The sequence below is a fragment of the Heteronotia binoei genome, chromosome 17, assembly GCF_032191835.1.
Source record: "Heteronotia binoei isolate CCM8104 ecotype False Entrance Well chromosome 17, APGP_CSIRO_Hbin_v1, whole genome shotgun sequence".
NCBI lineage: Eukaryota > Metazoa > Chordata > Lepidosauria > Squamata > Gekkonidae > Heteronotia > Heteronotia binoei.
In genome coordinates, this window is record NC_083239.1 from 41,752,514 (window position 1) to 41,771,607 (window position 19,094).

General features: G+C 46.1%; 1 protein-coding gene across 1 annotated transcript in view; it reads right to left on the minus strand.

Moving 5' to 3' along the window:
- Nucleotides 1-18,469, minus strand: part of LOC132586073 (uncharacterized) — a 28,822-nt gene extending 10,353 nt beyond the window's left edge. The window contains exons 1-3 of the mRNA XM_060258016.1: nucleotides 18,373-18,469; nucleotides 4,693-4,818; nucleotides 878-1,055 (exon numbers count right to left, since the gene is read on the minus strand). Of these exons, the coding sequence (XP_060113999.1) occupies nucleotides 878-1,055; nucleotides 4,693-4,818; nucleotides 18,373-18,424 (356 nt within the window). The 5' untranslated portion in view covers nucleotides 18,425-18,469. The remainder of the gene's footprint in view (nucleotides 1-877; nucleotides 1,056-4,692; nucleotides 4,819-18,372) is intronic.
- Nucleotides 18,470-19,094: the final 625 nt, after the last annotated feature.

Below are 19,094 nucleotides of genomic sequence, written 5' to 3' on the forward strand. Positions count from 1 at the left end.
AAGGACAACCTCTGCAAAGAGCTATGGCTGACCCAAGGCCATTCCAGCAGCTGCAAGCGGAGGAGTGGAGAATCAAACCCGGTTTTCCCAGATAAGAGTCTACACACTTAACCACCATACCAAACTGAAGGAGACCTTCAAAGGTGGTTGGCCATCACCTGCCTCTGAAAAGCGACCCTGCACTTTCTTGCACAAAGTTTCTGCACCAAATTCTCAGGACCAGTACATAGGATTGCCGGGTCACCTCTCAGAACTGGCAGGACACTTATTTCATGGAAGGGGGACTCAACAGAAAGGTAATGATCAGCGTTCCCTCTAAGCTGAGCTAGTGTGAGCTAGCTCACAATTTTTTAGCCTCCAGCTCACACATTTTTGTCTCGGCTCAGGCAAAATGGCCCTAGAGCAAACTAATTCATGCAGGAGCTCATAACTTGCTCACAAGACTCCACAGCTTAGAGGGAACATTGGTAATGATGCCACCAGCAATACGTTGTCATCACTTCTGTGCACCTGGGAGTGAACATCAGCATGTTGTTCAGGGTGCCCTAGCATTTGAGCAAAAAAAAATCTATGGTTTTACCACAGAGTTTTGCTCAAATGCTAGATAGAGCACCCCCAGCTACACGCCACTGTCACTTCCAGGCACATTAGGACACATCCCATTGGTCCTCATTTTCCCTCCCAATTTTCTTTCACCACACAGCCGAGGGGTGGCAGAAAACACCCACTGGCGTCTGAGAATCCTTTGCCACTAATCATAACCAGGTGAGGCTACCTGGATGAGACAGAACACAGATAAAATAAAGCCTTGGCCATTCGAAAACATCTGAGGGCCTGGAGGTGGACCCCAGCTGTTGCCAGCATTATCCTTTCTCACCCTGAGGAGGCTGTCGTTCTTGAGGTGGTTGTAACTTTGGGAGTGGCTTGATGGCATTCCTCCATCTGAAACTCCACGCCAAAATTTGGATTTCCAACACTGGCACAGAAAGATTCAGTTGCACAGACTGTTTCCGTGAATCTATATCTTCTCTGAGGTCCGGAAGTTCCATTGAAGGCTGCAAAGCCCAAGAGAAGAACCACAGGGTTAGCAGGCAACTGTAGTCACTCCTGGCTTTAAAATGACAACACCTTCATCTAATATAAGCTCATATGTATTGTGTGTTATTCCTCTCTCAGTGTTGCTGGATGGCTGTGGGTTTTTGTTGTTGATGTTGTTGTTTGTTTGTTTCAGTTGTATTATTACCTTTTTGATACGTTATAAAATTTTGTGATTTTAAAATATTTTTTTAAAAAAATAAACAACTATATTTAACAAATGGAACACAGCCCCATGGTGCAGAGTGGTAAAGCTGCAGCACTGCAGTCCAAGCTCTCTGCTCATGACCTGAGTTCCATCCTGGTGGAAGCTGGGTTCAGGCAGCCGGCTCAAGGTTGGCTCAACCTTCCATCCTTCTGAGGTCAGTAAAATGAGTCCCCAGCTTGCTGGGGGAGAAGTGTAGATGACTGGGGAAGGCAATGGCTAAAAGGATTACTGAAAGAGGATAGGGAAATGGCTGAGAAGCTAAATGAATTTTTTGCCTCCGTCTTCACTGTGGAAGACAAGAACTTTTTGCCCGCCCCAGAACCACTAATTTTGGAAGGGGTGTTGAAAGACCTGAGTCAGATTGAGGTGACAAAAGAGGAGGTCCTACAACTGATAGACAAATTAAAAACTAATAAGTCACCGGGTCCGGATGGCATACATCCGAGAGTTCTGAAGGAACTCAAAGTTGAACTTGTGGATCTTCTAACAAAAATCTGTAATCTTTCATTGAAATCTGCCTCCGTTCCTGAGGACTGGAAGGTAGCAAATGTCACCCCCATCTTTAAAAAAGGTTCCAGAGGAGATCCGGGAAATTACAGGCCAGTCAGTCTGACTTCAATACCGGGAAAGTTGGTAGAAACCATTATCAAGGACAGAATGAGTAGGCACATTGATGAACACGGGTTATTGAGGAAGACTCAGCATGGGTTCTGCAAGGGAAGATCTTGCCTCACTAACCTGTTGCATTTCTTTGAGGGGGTGAACAAACATGTGGACAAAGGAGACCCGATAGATGTTGTTTACCTTGACTTCCAAAAAGCTTTTGATAAAGTTCCTCATCAAAGGCTCCTTAGAAAACTTGAGAGTCATGGAGTAAAAGGACAGGTCCTCTTGTGGATCAAAAACTGGCTGAGTAATAGGAAGCAGAGAGTCAGTATAAATGGGCAGTCTTCGCAGTGGAGGACGGTAAGCAGTGGGGTGCCGCAGGGCTCGGTACTGGGTCCCATGCTCTTTAACTTGTTCATAAATGATTTAGAGTTGGGAGTGAGCAGTGAAGTGGCCAAGTTCGCGGATGACACTAAATTGTTCAGGGTGGTGAGAAGCAGAGAGGATTGTGAGGAACTCCAAAGGGATCTGTTGAGGCTGGGTGAGTGGGCGTCAACGTGGCAGATGCGGTTCAATGTGGCCAAGTGTAAAGTAATGCACATTGGGGCCAAGAATCCCAGCTACAAATACAAGTTGATGGGGTGTGAACTGGCAGAGACGGACCAAGAGAGAGATCTTGGGGTCGTGGTAGATAACTCACTGAAAATGTCAAGACAGTGTGCGTCTGCAATAAAAAAGGCCAACGCCATGCTGGGAATTATTAGGAAGGGAATTGAAAACAAATCAGCAAGTATCATAATGCCCCTGTATAAATCGATGGTACGGTCTCACTTGGAGTACTGTGTGCAGTTCTGGTCGCCTCACCTCAAAAAGGATATTATAGCATTGGAGAAAGTTCAGAGAAGGGCGACTAGAATGATTAAGGGGCTGGAGCACTTTTCCTATGAAGAAAGGTTGAAATGCTTGGGACTCTTTAGCTTGGAGAAACGTCGACTGCGGGGTGACATGATAGAGGTTTACAAGATAATGCATGGGATGGAGAAAGTAGAGAAAGAAGTACTTTTCTCCCTTTCTCACAATACAAGAACTCGTGGGCATTCCATGAAATTGCTGAGCAGGAAGGTTAAAACGGATAAAAGGAAGTACTTCTTCACCCAAAGGGTGATTAACATGTGGAATTCACTGCCACAGGAGGTGGTGGCGGCCACAAGTATAGCCACATTCAAGAAGGGTTTAGATAAAAATATGGAGCACAGGTCCATCAGTGGCTATTAGCCACAGTGTATGTGTATATAAAAAAAAATTTTTTTTGCCACTGTGTGACACAGAGTATTGGACTTGATGGGCCATTGGCCTGATCCAACATGGCTTCTCTTATGTTCTTATGTTCTTATGTTCTAATGGCAAACAACTGGTGCTTGCACAGGGGACTTTTACTTTTTATTTAAAAAACTGCAACACCAACAGGGTTTAAAGAATATCTTCCTCTTTGATGTTGGTTCTATGGCTCCACCACCCATAAATTCTCAGGTTCCTTCTTTTTGGCTGACTGCGTACTTTGTCCCGCCTCCCCCTAACCCCCTTTCCATTATTTAATTTAAGCTTTTGTAGCTTACTTTTTCAGTAAAACTGAAGCACTTGACAAAATATACACCATAAGGCACTACAACTTTTTCAGACCTTGGACCAATTGAACATGGGACTTGGGTTGCCATGGTGACCAGTGTGAGAGTTGGGGGCACACTGGGGGTGGAGACATGTTACATCAGTGATATGATTGACATCACTGCATTAGTTCCCAGTAAAACCAGGAAGCAGCTAAAGGCAGCTCTAGGAATCACTGGGAATTCCATGGTAAAACCATAGAGATTTCAGGGATTCCTAGCACATCATTACAATCCCATGATGTCACTTCTTGGATTCACCTGTCAGTTGAGTCTCTCCCATAGGGGAGTGGTATGGATAGAGAAGTAAATTCCCTCCTTTCCTGGCATTGTTCTCCCCACAGTGAGAAAGGAATGGAGCCTTTGAAAGTGTTCCTTATCAGGTTTCCAAGTTCCCTGTCAGCTTCCAGATCTGTAGCATCTTTCTGTCAGATTCACATGCTGAACTACCAGTGTAGGTTACATTCCATATCAGTATTAGTTGGGTGTTCTTTAAACCACCACCGCAAATGAAGCCCTCTGAATGATGATTGTAAAGGATAAAATGAGGTAGGCTTCCCAATCCCCAGGGCCCAGAAGGGGATCCCCTGGTTTTACAGGCTTCCCCCCTCCCACAACCAGCTGGCCAGCGGGGGAAGCCCCACCCCCATAGCCATTATGCACCTCCATGAACGATTCCCATAAGGAATGATGGGGAATTGATCTGTGGGTATTGGGGGCTCTAGGGGGCTGTTTTTTGAGATAGGGGCACCAAATTTTCAGTATAGCATCTAGTGCCTCTCCCCAAAATACCTCCCAAGTTTCAAAAAGATTGGACCAGGGGGTCCAATTCTATGAGCCCCAAAAGAAGGTGCCCCTATCCTTCATTATTTCCTATGGAAGGAAGGCATTTAAAAAGATGTGCAGTCCCTTTAAATGTGATGGCCAGAACTCCCTTGGAGTTCAATTATGCTTGTCACACCCTTGCTCTTGGCTCCGCCCCAATGTCTCCTGGCTCCACCCCCAAAGTCCCCAGATATTTCTTGAATTGGACTTGGCAACCCTAATATGAGGATGGCAGTTGGCCTAATTTCTCTGCTGGGGCACGAAGGGGATTCATGTGTCAGCCTGACAACTTACTTATAGTTGTATTCAACAATATTGTACCACAGGAGTGAGTCTCACGGTCACAAGGCTTAAAAAGGTTAGTACAATTGCTGCTTATGTCCTCTATGTCGTAGGAGGCCTGGCATCGAATGGCGGATCCTGGAGGCAGGGAAAACAAATGAGGAAAAACTACAGGTAAAAAGCAAAAGACAGAACTGCAAATGATTTCGCTTCAGACTGCAGCCTGCCCTCCCCCCGCCCCCCCCACACACACACACTATTTTTTGAATTGCTGGACCATAACACCCTGGAATGTGATCAATCTGAGAAGTCTCTCTCTCTCTTTTTAAAAATCAACAATTTTTATTGAACTTTCTTTAACCTTGATACAACAGTCCTTTAAACTTTTTAAAGTTACAGAACAGAGGATTTAGTATAGTAACAGGTATGCATGTCTAATGTATAGAATTTAACCATTAAAATTTGCGGTATTTTGTGTACACAGTAGGGTGAAAATAATTTTGAATTACTTAACTTAGCTTAAAATCTACCTAAAGAATAGTAAAGTAACTAAAAACATACATATTTCCTAAAAGCATATTAATGATTGGTATATAAAATTACTTGGTATAATCTCCTGTTGAGTTAAAAAGGTAACTACTGGGAACCAAGGGATTACAATCTTTTTCTCATAAGATGACAAAGAAGAGGTGTTATAACAACCAAAGGCAATTTTACTATAAATAAAATGTTCCCAAATTTTGTCATACCAATTGTTGAGTATAGGTATGCGTTCTTCCTTCCATTTTTTTGCAATTAAAGTTTTTTGCTATTGAGAACCATAGAACAACCATTTCTTTTTTTTATTTCTGTCAATATTTTTAGTATTTTAATGGTTTAATAATATAGTCTCCGGAATGTTAGGGATCTTTACTGAGCGCATGATCTCTGTTTTCTCAATGATTTTTTGCCAAAATTTCTGTAATTGAGGGCAAGACCACCAGCAGTGCATGTAGTCAGCTTCCTTTCCACATTTTTGTAACAGTGCCCGGAATATGAGGGATTAATGCGATTTAAAGTTTGTGGAGTCATATACCACCTTGTAGTTAATTTCAACGATTGCATTTTAACAGAATAGATTTTTGACCGTGAATTTGCTAGCTTCCATATATCAATCCATTCCTCCCCTGTTAGTTGTTTTTGTAAGACACTATGCCATCATTTTTGAAAAAGCGTGGTCTCCTCCTCATTTAATGTGATAAGTAACTTGCATATTTTTGAAAGAAATCCTGGTTCTTGTTCCACTTTTCTATGGAGTAGGTGTTCAAATGGCGTTTGTTGTCTTTTCCTGGTCTCTACGGGAGGTGCATTCAAAAACATGGGTAACTTGCTAATATTACCAACTGGTAATATTTCCTAAAAGCTCCAGAAGGATCGGCTACATCAGGCCTGTGATACACAGGAAGTCTGAGCAGTCTCTGAGGGAGAAAAAAGAGCTATGGAATCCTTGAAAGAACATAAGAATCCTTTTTGAGCCTGATGTTCCACTCCAGGTTCTGCCTTGCAGGGGGTATAAAAAGGATGTGGTCCCTCAGATATGCAACCCATGCCAAACCCCTCGGAAGGATTGGCCACCACCTTGCCAGTGGTGTGAGCGAAAGGGAAGAGCCCTGGGGTGCGGCCAGACGTACCATTAGTGGCGACACAGCTCCGTCTCGCTGACGGATTAAATGTGTTCATTCAGACATCCACATCTGGCAGTCGAGCGTGATCCAGCGTCATTCCGACTTGCTGCAGATCAGTGCCGCATTAATTTGACACCACAGAAAAAACCGGCCCTTTTTCAAAACAGCGACACAAGATCGGCTTTTTGTTGTTTGGACAGCTCACGCGCGATACTGTCTCCCACCATGTTTTTGAAGAAAAAGCCCCAGCAGACATGCGCATTTCCAGATCATCCGGGAATCTGAGGTGACGCTTCTGCTTCTCCAATCAACACAGGATCGGAGGGGGGGGGGAACGTTATCCCACTTTTCAGAACAGGAAAAAAATCTTTCTTTCCAATGTGAGGATTTCAAGATATCATTGTCACTGCCAATTTCTAGGAAAATAATTCCTGCCAGTGCCTCGGTTTGAATTGGCAACGTTAATTCCAGAAACTTTCCCCCTTCCCCCCTGCCGCTGAAGCAACCTTTGATTTCCCAGCTCCGAGCAGTTGGGCGCATGTTCAATGGACCCCCTCATTCCCAGAAATCACCATATTAGGCCACACACCCCTGATGTAGCCAATCCTCCAAGAGTTTACAGGGCTATTCGTACAGGGCCTACTGTAAGCTCCAGGAGGATCGGCTACATCAGGGGAATGTAGCCTAATGGGCAATGGAGTTCCTGAAACAAAAAAAATCCTGGCCAAAGCTTTTCCCAAGGCAACTTGTCAGGTCTTCCAATTCATGGCAATTTGTTTCAGGCTCCAGAGACATCTCCATGCACTTGTACTGCAGGGGGGGAAAGCTGGGTTTGGTGCCCAGGGACAGGACCCTCTGATACACAGGAGGATGAGGGCTTCTTCCCTGCATGATGAACACTCCTTCCACCCGCTCTCACCCTCATGACACTGAACCTACAAATACCCAAAGCCCACAGCAGAGAGATCAAAAAAGGAGAATTTTGGGTTTATGTTGTTTTTCAGTTGCACAGTTGAGCCCGACTCTTTGCGACCCCATGGACAAAGTCACGCCAGTCCCTCCTGTCCTCCACCATCCTCCATAGTCCACTCAAATTTGTGTTTGTTACATCAGTAACGCTGTCCAGCCATCTCATCTTTTGCCGTCCCCTTCTTCTTTTGCCTTCTGTCTTTCCCAGCATCAGGGTCTTCTCCAGTGAGTGCTCCCTTCTCATTTGGTGGCCAAAGTATTTGAGCTTCAGCTTCAGCATCTGACCTGCCAGGGAACAGTCAGAATTGATTTCCCTTTGGACTGATTGATTTGATCTTCTTGCAGTCCAAGGGACTCTCAAGAGTCTTCTCCAGCACCACAACTCAAAAGCATCTAATCTTCTGTGCTCAGCCTTCCTTATGGTCCAACTCTCACAGCCATACATTACTACCGGGAATACCATCGCCTTGACTATATGGACTTTTGTTGGCAGGGCTGAGGTAGGAGTGTAAAAATGTCGGCCCTCAGCTGAGCGCTCATCTGCTATGCCTCACTACCCATCGTGAGCAGAGAAGCTGTGTAGATCAAAGTTCTGAGTCTCACAAGAACCCAAAACCCACAGCAAAGAGATAGAAGATCAAAAAAGGAAGGGGGGTGTATAAATGTGGGCCATTAGCAAAGGAACACATCAGCTATATCTGCCACTTGGCTTGACCAAAGAAGCTGTGTGGGTCAGAGCACTGAGTCCCACAAACAGCCAACGCCTACAGCAAAGAGATAAAAGACCCACATAAAAGGGATGGGGGATACAGAATGGAAACCCACAGTAGAAACAAGGCGAAGTCCCAGGCTGGGTGGCACACAGAGAAGAAGAGGAAGAGGAATAAGTAGAGGAAGTAGAGCAGGGGTGGGGAACATCCGGCCCGAGGGCCATTTATGGCCCTCAAGATTACTTGGTCTGGCCCTCGGGAATAGCTGAGCTGAGCCACATGGTGACCTCTACAAAAAAAAGCCCTGGACCTAGGCATTTGCCTAGGGCAGCGGGCCAGAGTTGTGTGTGCCAAATTAGGCTCTCCCCACATGACTTCAACTAGAAAAACAATTATTTGTATTCATGTTGCTGGCCTGAAGCATTTCCCCTTAACAGAGCACTGTTTTTAAGTTGATAATTTTGTATGGCCTGCAAATGATGTTATAAATATCCAAGTGGCCCTTGGCAGAAAAAAAGGTTCCCTACCCCTGAAGTAGAGGAAGAAGAAGAAGAATGGTTATAAATGAGGACTTTCTTCAACGGAACCCAGTAGTGAAGTCACACTGCTCAACGTGAGCAGAAAGGCTAGGTGCTGTGGCACATGCAGAGCAAAAAGCAATCCCTTGCCCAGCAAAGCTGATCAGCTTCCTTTTATTTCTCTCAAATTCCAGTCCTCTCCAACTGGCTGCAAAACCTCACCAAAGCCAGTTTGGTGTAGTGGTTAAGTGTGCGGACTCTTATCTGGGAGAACCGGGTTTGATTCCCCACTCCTCCACTTGCACCTGCTGGAATGGCCTTGGGTCAGCTATAGCTCTGGCAGAGGTTGTCCTTGAAAGGGCAGACTCTTATCTGGGAGAACCGGGTTTGATTCCCCACTCCTCCACTTGCACCTGCTGAAATGGCCTTGGGTCAGCCATAGCTCTGGCAGAGGTTGTCCTTGAAAGGGCAGCTGCTGTGAGAGCCCTCTCCAGCCCCACCCACCTCACAGGGTGTCTGTTGTGGGGGAGGAAGGTAAAGGAGATTGTGAGCCGCTCTGAGACTCTTCGGAGTGGAGGGCGGGATATAAATCCAATATCTTCTTCTTCTTCAAAGGGGGCTAGGCTGTACTGTACCTTGAGTTTATATAGCTAGGGATGGGCATGAATCTGGAAAATGCGGTTCATCCCAATTTGTATTTTGTGAAGTCCTATGAACCTCCCTGAAGCGCCCCATTTAGTGAACTGGTTCATTTCACGAGGTTCAGTTCCCTCCTTTGTTTCTGCTAGCAGTGGCTCATAGGGGTAAGCAGAATGGAAGGGGGGAGGGAAATCTTGCAAAAGCCATTTAAAGGGAATGTCCCTTTTAAATGGCTCCTGCAAACCTTTTCAGTAATCCTTTTTGCTCCCACCACACACACACTTCTAAGTGGGGGGAAACAAGAGGAATCGTAGAATGGCTTGCATCCAGTTCAGCCTGTTAGGCCAAAATAGATGCAAGCCATTTCAGCGATCCCTCTTATTCTCCTCCCCCTGCTTCTCATCACGGGCCCTACAAAACTCTGAAATCACATGGAGGATCGAGGAAGGGTCGTGGATAAGAATGGGTTCACGAATCACACACCGGTAACGTTCATCACAAATTTAGGTTCGTGACAAAGTTCTTGCCCATCCCTATATATAGCTTTCAGATCCCATAGTGATGAACGGGAGCTCTGTAATTGGCAGCCAGCACTGCCTGTCGAGCTTTGGAGGGTCCCCGTTGATGTTTCTGAGGCTGGAGATGCTTCTAGCACCACCATATTCTGAGAGTTCTCTGGATCGACGAATTGCTCCCAAAGTTTGGGGAATCTTCAGGAAGAACGAAGATTCTGTGATGACCCTCAGTCTGGCCCAAGTTCAGCACAAAGTTCACTTTGTGCGTTGGTTTGTGCCCGTCCCTAGAATAAAACACTCACATTTTCACACCCATACAGCATACCTGGACAGGTCACAGCAAGCAGAAGAAGCAAGAAAGGTGAAGGCGAGAAGAGCCATCTCGATGCAGTTGACAATCCAGGGGGCCGTCAGCTCAGGGTGGATCCTCTAATTTTGATGTGGTTTTTCATGCAGAGCTTTATAGGCAGAGCAGGGCCTGTTGTGGGTGTTTCTGAGCCAGTGAGGGATAATATATTACGAAAGGTGTTCATTTTATGACTGTTGATGCATGATGGCTACTGGGTGCCTCATAGGGCAAACTTAGGCGGGGCTCAGCCCAATGAAATCCATTCTGTAGAGCAGGGGTGGCCAACGGTAGCTCTCCAGATGTTTTTTTCCCTACAACTCCCATCAGCCCCAGCCAGTATGGCCAATGGCTGGGGCTGATGGGAGTTGTAGGCAAAAAACATCTGGAGAGCTATCTTTGGCCACCCCTGCTGTAGCGAACATGGATAAGCTATCTTCTTGTGAGAAATCCAAGTAGTATCAAAGGAAACAATTACCTGCACGAGTTCCAGCCATTGAGCATGGCTGGGAATAGATTTACCAGCTCCCATTTGGGAAATTCTTAGGGATGGGAGGAGTTCTGCAGGGACCTAAGTGGAGTACAATGCCATAGAGCAGGGGTGTTAAACATGCAGCCTGGGGGCCAAATCAGGCCCTCAGTGGGCTCCTATCAGGCCCCTGAACAGCCGGCTGTCATCTGCTTCCTTCTCCCCCTCTCTTGCTCCCTTCTGCATCACAGCTTGCTTTGCCCAGCTTGCTCAATCAGACAAGAGCCACAGAGCAAAACCTCTATTTTCTCCATTGGCTGAGGCTTCTTCTTTGGGGAGGAAGGGGAGAGGGAGAGCTTGCTTCAAAGGAAGCTCTGGCTCTTTCCTTCCTTCCCCAGGGGACTGGGAGGAGGAGGAGCCTCAGCAAATAGAAGGAAGAGAGGCTAGGCTTTAAGACCAACAAGTGCTAATGTTTTAAGCATGTTTTTTTTAAAAAAAAAATCATTGTGTTTGTCTTTGTCTTTTATAAAGTTCATATCTCCACTACCTGGAATTACATTTTATGACATACATGGCCCGGCCCAGCAGTCATCAAGGGCGTAGGCAAGGCAGAACAACCATTTCTGATTTAAAGGTCAGATGCTGTTTGCCATAGGTTTTTGGCAGCGACTTTTTTTAGAAAGCTCTCCACAGCTGCAAGCTTTTTTAAACTATGAGGCTAAAGCACGTATTTGTCAATCATGAGATGCTGCTGAGACTGTCAAGCAAACTGGTATGCTTTCACTCCCCCCCCCCCCCCCCCCCCGCTCAACCATTTAAATGTTCTGTGTTTATACACACACCCTTCCAGCCTCATTACTTCTTATCCCTTCCCTGGCTGGAGAGTTAAAAAATAGAACAGAAAACCACTGTTCATATTATTAATAGAAAAGGGGGGGGGTTTGAATACGGGTCATTTTGTAGAATAAGAGGTGCAGGACTCTATTAGCATTACTCGTTTGGATACGCCACAGTCCCTGCTAGCCATGTTCTCCAAGTGATCTGATCTAGGTTGCTTGGAAATCAACTGTAATAGCAGGAGATCTCCAGCTCTAACCTGGCCAATGGCAACTCCACCTCATACCAACCCTGTACAGCAAGTTAGGTTGAGACAGTATGACTGTGCCAAGGTCACTCAGTGAGAGGCAGAATTAAATTTACCTGGAACACCACACTAGCTCTGAAAAAATATACCGGCCAAGCTAGTGTTCCTTCTCAGCAGTTGGTGATAATACAGACTACTTAGCACAGAACGATGTTTGCTCAAAGTGTTTTGAACCCAGGAACACCTCAAGACAGACGGAAAACGCTTGACGCTAATCAAAGCTGCAGCTGGCCAGATTTTTTTTTTTTAATGGAGAAAGGAACGTTGGCGATATTTCTCCTATCAGGAATGGAAGATCTAAATAAAGGAACACTGATGCCATACTTGCAAAACTTAGATAAAGCCAAGTATAGGAGGGCATTTACCTGCCTCAGGTTGGATATGCTACCGTCGGCAGTCTTGGAGGGTAAATATATGAGGCAGCCATATGAGGAAAGAATGTGTTTGTGGTAAAGGTAAGCTGGAATCCAGGGAACATGTATTGTTTGAGTGGAAGTTTTTTCCAAAATATTAGACCACACCCAGGGCTTTTTTTCGTAGGAGGAACTCCTTTGCATATTAGGCCACACACCCCTGATGTAGCCAATCCCCCAAGAGCTTACAGGCCCACTCCAGAACCGCTTATTTTGGAAGGGGTGTTGAAAGACCTGAGTCAGATTGAGGTGACAAGAAAGGAGGTTCTACAACTGATAGACGAATTCAAAACTAATAAGTCACCAGGTCGGGATGGCATACATCCAAGATTTCTGAAAGAACTCAAAGGTGAACTTGTGGATCTCCTGACAAAAATATTGAAATCTGCCTCCGTTCCTGAGGACTGGAAGGTAGCAAATGTCACCCCCATCTTTAAAAAGGGTTCCAGAGGAGATCCGGGAAATTACAGGCCAGTCAGTCTGAAAGTTGGTAGAAATCATTATCATTGGTAGAAATCATTATCAAGGACAGAATGAGTAGGCACATTGATAAACACAAGTTATTGAGGAAGACTCAGCATGGGTTCTGTAAGGGAAGATCTTGCTTCACTAACCTGTTATAGTTAGGGTTGCCAATCCCCAGGTGGGGGCAGGGGATCCCCCGGTTTGGAGGCCCTCCCCCCGCTTCAGGGTCGTCAGAGAACGGGGGTGGGGAGGAGGGAAATGTCTTCTGGGAACTCTATTATTCCCTATGGAGATTTATTCCCATAGAAAATCATGGAGAATTGATCTGCGGGTATCTGGGGCTCTGAAGGGGCTGTTTTTTGGGGTAGAGGCACTGAATTTTCAGTATAGCATCTAGTGCCTCTCCCCAAAATACCCCCCAAGTTTCAAAAAGATTGGACCTGGGAGTCCAATTCTATGAGGCCCAAATAAGGTGCCCCTATTCTTCATTATTTCCTATGGAAGGAAGGCATTGAAAAGGTGAGCCATCCCTTTAAATGTGATGGCCAGAACTCCCTTTGGAGTTCAATTATGCTTGTCACAGCCTTGATCTTGGCTCCACCCCAATGTCTCCTGGCTCCACCTCCAAAGTCTCCTGGCTCCACCCCCAAAGTCCCCAGATATTTCTTGAATTGGACTTGGCAACCCTAGTTATAGTTCTTTGAGGGGGTGAACAAACATGTGGACAAAGGGGACCCAATAGATGTTGTTTACCTTGACTTCCAGAAAGTTTTTGATAAAGTTCCTCATCAAAGGCTCCTTAGTAAGCTCGAGAGTCATGGAGTAAAAGGACAAGTCCTCTTGTGGATCAAAAACTGGCTGATTAATAGGAAACAGAGAGTGAGTATAAATGGGCAATCTTCGCAGTGGAAGACAGCAAGCAGTGGGGTACCACAGGGCTCAGTACTGGATCCCATGCTCTTTAACTTGTTCATTAATGATTTGGAGTTGAGAGTAAGCAGTGAAGTGGCTAAGTTTGCAGATGACACTAAATTGTTCAGGGTGATAAGAACCAGAGAAGATTGTGAGGCACTCCAAAGGGATCTGTTGAGACTGGATGAGTGGGTGTAAGCATGGCAGATGAGATTCAATGCGGATGTGCAAAGTAATGCACATTGGGGCCAAGAATCCCAGCTACAAATACAAGTTGATGGGGTGCGAACTGGCAGAGACTGACCAAGAGAGAGATCCTGGGGTCATGGTAGATTACTCACTGAAAATGTCAAGACAGTGTGAGATTGCAATAAAAATGGCCAACGCCATGCTGGGATTTAGTAGGAAGGGAATTGAAAACAAATCAGCCAGTATCATAACGCCCCTGTATAAATCAATGGTGCGGTCTCATTTGGAATACTTTGTACAATTCTGGTCATCGCACCTCAAAAAGGATATTACAGCATTGGAAAAAGTCCAAAAAAGGGCAACTAGAATGATTAAAAGTTTGGAACACTTTACCTATGAAGAAAGGTTAAAAGACTTGGGGCTCTTTAGCTTGGAGAAACGTCGACTGCAGGATGACATGATAGAGGTTTACAAGATTATGCATGGGATGGAGAAAGTAGAGAAAGAAGTCCTTTTCTCCCTTTCTCACAATACAAGAACTCGTGGGCATTCAATGAAATTGCAGTAGGGTTAGAACAGATAAAAGGAAGTACTTCTTCACCCACAGAGTGATTAACATATGGAATTCACTGCCACAGGACGTGGTAGCATCTACAAGCATAGCCAGCTTCAAGAGGGGTTTGGATAAAAATATGGGGCAGAGGTCCATCAATGGCTATTAGCCACAGCATATTATTGGAACTATCTGTGGCAGTGATGCTCTGTATTCTTGGTGCTTGGGGGGGGGGGGGGGAGGGGGCAAAGTGGAAGGGCTTCTAGCCCCACTTGTGAACTTCCTTTTTTTTTGGCCACTGTGTGACACAGAGTGTTGGACTGGAATGGGCCATTGGCCTGATCCAACATGGCTTCTCTTATGTTCTTATTAGTACAGGGCTCACTGTAAGCTCCAGGAGGATTGACTACATCAGGGGTGTGTGGCCTAATATGCAAAGTAGTTCCTGCTACAAGAAAAGCTCTGGTGCCACCTATATAACTCCAACCTATAATTACTTTCTAGGGAGAAATGTCAACTTTTTACTTAGATAAGCTTCTAGCTGGTAGAGACAGATAAAAAAAAACCCTGTCTCCCTAAATATGACAAATTGGCTATGCAAACTATAAGGTCCTGGGAGCAAATTGTGGGGGGAAGTACTTTAACTAGTTTATTAATTTTAAGACTTAAATGCTGGAACTTGATGTATATAATTGGGGCAGATTTTATACCTATTTGTTTTATTTCAAATGTATGCTTATTTAGAATGTATATTCTATCGGATTGGTCCTTGACCATATTAAACATTACTACTACTTGGTGGTGATATTTCTTCTTCCCTCGAGGCAAACGGATCCCATAGATATTTCTTCTTCTCCTGAGGCAACACTCATCCTTTAAATAAGAGAGCCTGCTAGAAGGGGAGAGGTAACCCTGTAGTGTTACCAACTTCCAGCTGTGGCCTTGTGAGTTCCCAAACTGATAACTGCTCTCCAGACATCAGCGCTCAGTTCTTTGGAGAAAATGGCTGCTCTAGAGCATCATGCCTCATTCAGGCCTCTCCCCTCCCTAAGCCTCACCTTCCCCAGTGTCCACACTGAAATCTCTGGAATTTTCAAGACTAGAGCTGGCACCCTTGGCGAGGCTTGCAGCCAACAAGCTCAGTCTTCCAAAGGGCCACTTGCCAAGCTGCAGTACCAGATGGAAGATTTTGCTGCTTGCCTCGCTTGATTCAAAACAGGTCCCCACCCCACCCCCGCCCGTTAGATAACACTATTCATGGCCAAAGTGATGACTCACTTTGACTCCATTTTGTATCCAGCTTCTCCCTCCTGGCTACCAAGTCAGTCAACCGAGTGATGATTTAAGAAATAACAATTTGTTACTTGCTGAAGAAAGAGGAGGAGGATTGAGGTTTTTAAAATAACTTTTATTTATAACATTTGAACAATAACTATACATAATCAATTCTCAGACTTTACATACATGCTATAAGAACATAAGAGAAGCCATGTTGGATCAGGCCAACGGCCCATCCAGTCCAACACTCTGTGTCACACAGTGGCAAAAAAAAAAATTATATATACACACACACTGTGGCTAATAGCCACTGATGGACCTGTGCTCCATAGTTTTATCTAAACCCCTCTTGAAGGTGGCTATGCTTGTGGCCGCCACCACCTCCTGTGGCAGTGAATTCCACATGTTAATCACCCTTTGGTGATTAACTATAAAAACTATACAACTATAACATAACAATTTGTGAAGAGGACTATATATTAATTTATTAACAAAATGAGAAATAACCTGCTCTCCACTACCTAAAGGAGTCTAGGAGTGGCTTGCCATCACCTTTCCTTCCTCTCCCAACAACAGACACCTTGTGAGGGAGGTGGGGCTGAGAGAGCGCCAACAGAAACTGCTCTAGAGAGAAACAGCTCTGAGAGAACTTGTGACTGGCCCAAGGTCACCCAGATGGCTGTACGTGGAGGAGTGGGGAATCAACCCCCCCCCCCCCCCCCCCAGATTAGAATCCGCCGCTCATAGCCACTACCCCATGGCTGGCTCTGAGCATTTTGCCATATTGTAACATTGCTCACAAGTGGTTTTCAGCTGAGGTTTTTCCTGGACTCATTTCCTTTATGCGGGTAACAGGATGGGAAAGCAGGTCTTTTTCCCCTGCCTCTTTGTTTACAAACGTGTACTGTGGATCAGGGGTGGAATTCTAGCAGGAGCTCCTTTGCATATTAGGCCACACACCCCTGATGTAGCCAATCCTCCAAGAGCTTACAAGGCTCTTTTTTCTAAGCTCTTGGAGGATCGGCTACATCAGGGAGGCGTGGCCTAATATGCAAAGGAGCTCCTGCTAGAATTCCACCCCTGCAGCGGGTGAGGAAGAGGGGCAGAGAGGCCCTGGCCGGTCAGCGAAGGAGAACTTCCCAAACAGCATCTCCAAGCTAAAGTTTTCATCCTGACGCTGAAAACCAAAACTTCCAACTTGTTCGGCTTTCCCACACCGCTTCCTCTAATGTCCAAACTATTTTTCCCCGGTTCCACCCAAACCAGTGCAAATCCTTCAGCAGCAGCAGCTCTGTGTGTGTGTGAAGTGCCTTCAAGTTGCAGTGGACTTAAGACAACCTCAACAAGGGCCTTGCGAGGCCAGTGAGAAGCAGAGGTGGCTGGCTACTGCCTTCCTCTGCAGAGCCTTCCTCGGTGGCCTTCACTCCAGGTACTGACCCTGCTTAGCTTCTGACATCTCGCCAGAGCCGGATTAACAATTAGGCCAATTAGGCACTGGGCTATGCCTTTCAGTACCTATCAGTCATTTAAATCAGCCAGTATCATAATGCCCCTGTATAAATCGATGGTGCGGTCTCATTTGGAGTACTGTGTGCAGTTCTGGTTGCTGCACCTCAAAAAGGATATTATAGCATTGGAGAAAGTCCAGAAAAGGGCAACAAGAATGATTAAAGGGCTGGAGCACTTTCCCTATGAAGAAAGGTTGAAACGCTTGGGACTCTTTAGCTTGGAGAAACGTCAACTGCGGGGTGACATGATAGAGGTTTACAAGATAATGCATGGGATGGAGAAAGTAGAGAAAGAAGTACTTTTCTCCCTTTCTCACAATGCAAGAACTCGTGGGCATTCGATGAAATTGCTGAGCAGCCAGGTTAAAACGGATAAAAGGAAGTACTTCTTCACCCAAAGGGTGATTAACATGTGGAATTCACTGCCACAGGAGGTGGTGGCGGCCGCAAGCATAGCCACCTTCAAGAGGGGTTTAGATAAAACTATGGAGCACAGGTCCATCAGTGGCTATTAGCCACAGTGTGTGTGTATATATATATAAAAAATTTTGCCACTGTGTGACACAGAGTGTTGGACTGGATGGGCCATTGGCATGATCCAACATGGCTTCTCTTATGTTCTTAAAGCATCAAGCTTCAACCACAGTTTAGAGAGGAAAGTTCCCTGGTCACGAGACACAACTCCAAGAGGATGTACTGTTAGGAGACACTGGTGCAGATTTTCAGGGCTTTTTTTCCTGGGCAAACGTGGCAGGACGGAGTTCTGGAACCCCTTTGCGGAAACAGAATTCTCGGATAATGCTTGTAAGTCCATGAGGGGCACCCATGCGTTTCTCCTTCACTTCCCTGCAGATTTGAATCGACCCGCTCACTGAGAAGCACAGCTGGCTGCTTCCCCCAGCACTGGGCAGGATGACAGGCCTGCAGAGAATTTGAGGAGACAAGGGAAGCCTTGGGATGCCTTTGGCCAGGGCTGGATTAACAATTAGGCCAATTAGGCACTGGCTTATGAGCTCCCATGCCTTTAGGGGCCCCGGGCTGGCTTTCCCCCCTTGTTTCCCCCCTGCCTGCAGCCCTCCCAGTCTGCACATGCAGCCAGCAACTGAGCCGCTCTTTGCCTGACTTGCCTGGTGTGGCTGCCGCTGGCGTTGCTGCCAAGTTTGCCTCTCTCTGCCTCTCCCCCGCAGCTTTGTCAAGGGGGCTTTTGAGAAGGTGCCTGCAGGCTGCAGCGGAGGGGGGGCTCCAACTCTGAGATAATTTGCGAGGGCCCCCCCCCCGAGTTTTTGACTGCCTAGGGGCCTCCGCAGGGTTTAATCCAGCCCTGCCTTTGGCTATACACAATACACACTATTGTCATTCAAGGCCAAAAATCTACTTCCAAAACAGCCCCGGACACTTACCCAGATCTGCGACAGCGGCCAAGAGGCAGAAGCTAAGCAAAGTTTGCATCATTCCAGATGGGCAGGAAATGTTGAATGCAGCAAAGCTTTTGATCCAGCTGTGGCTTTTCTGCAAGGGGGGAAGCAGAATATAACTTCCTGGGGAGGAGGAGGAGCGAAAAGAACTCCTCCGGTCTCTGTGCCCTGCCTCCGAGATCAAAGGTAATCCAAATATAATGTGTGAATAACAGCTTTCCCCAGGAGGCCCGTCAAGGGGGTCCAGCCTGGCGCTTCCTATCCTTTAATCGTAACGTGCGTGAGATTTGGAGAAATCCCAGCAGAGGAGATGTCTGAGTTTGGATGCAGCAGCTGGAACAGGAGGCCGGAGAGTAGAGAGTGGCAAGAAACGCAACCCAACCACCCTCCCCCATCAAATATCTGTCTGGAGTCTCCACTGATTTCTTTTTTTTTTCCTTGTTTGCCATTCACGAGTGAATCCAGGAAAAGCCTCCTACCTTTCTGTCAATTCCAAAGATAGTAGCCTGTTGCAACATGCTTTCCTACAAATCAGCCTCTGCTCCACTAGCTGGCTTCGTAGAGATTTTAGCAACTCATTTTCCTCTCTCTGGCTCAGAGCCAGATTAACCATTAGGCCAAGTAGGCACTGGTCTACTTTGGGGAGGGATGGTGGCTCAGTGGTAGAGCATCTGCTTGGGAAGCAGAAGGCCCCAGGTTCAATCCCC